At 42.2% G+C, this 1735-nt stretch overlaps 1 protein-coding gene across 2 annotated transcripts in view; it reads right to left on the bottom strand.

Moving 5' to 3' along the window:
• Sec23a (Sec23 homolog A (S. cerevisiae)) overlaps positions 1-1735 on the bottom strand; it is a 71637-nt gene that overhangs the window by 53862 nt on the left and 16040 nt on the right. For both annotated transcript variants that reach the window (XM_013012336.1, XM_013012335.1), the window contains exons 3-4: positions 1049-1106; positions 772-858 (exon numbers count right to left, since the gene is read on the bottom strand). In XM_013012336.1, the coding sequence (XP_012867790.1) occupies positions 772-858; positions 1049-1106 (145 nt within the window). The remainder of the gene's footprint in view (positions 1-771; positions 859-1048; positions 1107-1735) is intronic.

Below are 1735 nucleotides of genomic sequence, written 5' to 3'. Positions count from 1 at the left end.
AGTTCAGGCCACTGTGGCTCAAGTGGTAGAGCGCTAGACTTGAGCTGAAGAGCTGAGGGACAGCGCCCAGGCCCACAGTTCAGGCCCCACGATCGGACCAAAAAAAAAGAAAAAAATAAATAAACCCCAGGACAGGCACTAAATAAATATTCTATGACCCTATCTGAAAAAAGTTAACAAGACTGGGAGAGATTGGCTACTACTGAGGGCCAGCTTAACAAGCACAAAAAACCAAGTTCAAGCACCAGTACTTTAAAAAACAAAAAAACTGGGCTAGGAAGGTGGCTTAATGATAGAGGGCTTGCCTCGCATGCATGAGGCCCTGGCTTCAATTCCTTAGCACCACATACATAGAAAAATCTGGAGTGGGGCTGTGGCTCAAGTGTTAAGAGCACTGGCCTTGAACTGAAGAGCTTAGGGACAGTGCCCAGGCCCAGAGTTCAGGCTCCATGACCAACAACAACAACAAAAAACTCAATTGGACAATTACTTTGACAAAAATTATTGCATACTTAAAACTTTCTACTTGGGGCTGGGAAGGTGGCTCAGTGGTAGAGCGCTTGCCTTGCATGCCTGAGGCCCTGGATTTGATTCCTCAGCACCACATAAGCAGAAAGAAAAAAGCTGGAAGTAGTGCAATGGCTCAAGTGGTAGAGTGCTAGCTTTGAGCTGAAGAGCTGAGGGACAGTACCCAGACCCAGAGTTCAGGCCCCACAACCAGACCCAAAAAGAAAACCAAAACTTTCTACTTATTTGCTCTCATGTTCTTACCAGAACTACATATTCAATGCTAGAAAACTGAGGCAAAAGTTCAGCAGGCTGATTCTGTTCAGATATCCCAGCATAAGTTGGTGGAAACTACAAATAGAAAAACACAAAAATTTTTAATTATTTGCCAGAAAGAGATAATTATAAACTGAAAACTATTTCACCATTTAATTATTAAAAGTTTCAAAACATAAAACATAACTATTTCATCCTTTGTAAAAATGCATTTTCCTATATGACTAGTACTACACATTAGCATCTGCAATGGGTATTTTCTTACCTGATTCCTTTGATAACAGAAGTTGCAAGCCCAGAGTTTTGCTCGATAATCCACTTGACTGTTTTAAGAAAAAGATGTATTAGATTATAATTCACTTCAGTTTCACAAGGATCTTAATTTTTTTAATTTCTTTTGGGGGGGTGAATTGAAGGGCTTGAACTCAAGGCTGGATGCTTGAAGCATCAGCTTCAAGAAAAAAGAGCTTTGAGTTCAAGCTCCAGTACAAGACAAGTAGATGTATAAACACAGAAAATAATACTAGCACTTAACAGGTGGGAAGCAGGAAGACCTCTGATTTGAGACAGCCTAGGTTACATGGCAAGTACAAAATCAGCCTGGGAAACATAGCTAAACTCTAGGTCAAAAAAAAGAGGCTGGGAAGGTAGCTTAGTGGTAGAGTGCTTGCCTTGCATGCATGAAGCTCTGGGTTCAATTCCTCAGCACCACATAAACAGAAAAAGCCAGAAGTGGCTGTGGCTCAAGTGGTAGAGCACTAGCCTTGAGCTGACGAGCTGAGGGACTGTGCCCAGGCCCAGAGTTCAGGCCCCACAACAACAACAAAAACAAAAAAGTAAAAAAAAATATAGATAGAGGGGCTGGGAAGGTGGCTCAGTGGTAGAGTGCTTGCCTTGCATGCCTGAGGCCCTGGGTTCAATTCCTCAGCACCACATAAGCAAAAAGAAAAAA

This window comes from Dipodomys ordii, unplaced genomic scaffold (assembly GCF_000151885.1).
Source record: "Dipodomys ordii isolate 6190 unplaced genomic scaffold, Dord_2.0 Scaffold16, whole genome shotgun sequence".
In the NCBI taxonomy this organism is placed as follows: Eukaryota; Metazoa; Chordata; class Mammalia; order Rodentia; family Heteromyidae; genus Dipodomys; species Dipodomys ordii.
The sequence above is the reverse complement of the archived record's forward strand: the minus strand, read 5'-3'. Positions and strand labels throughout refer to the sequence as shown.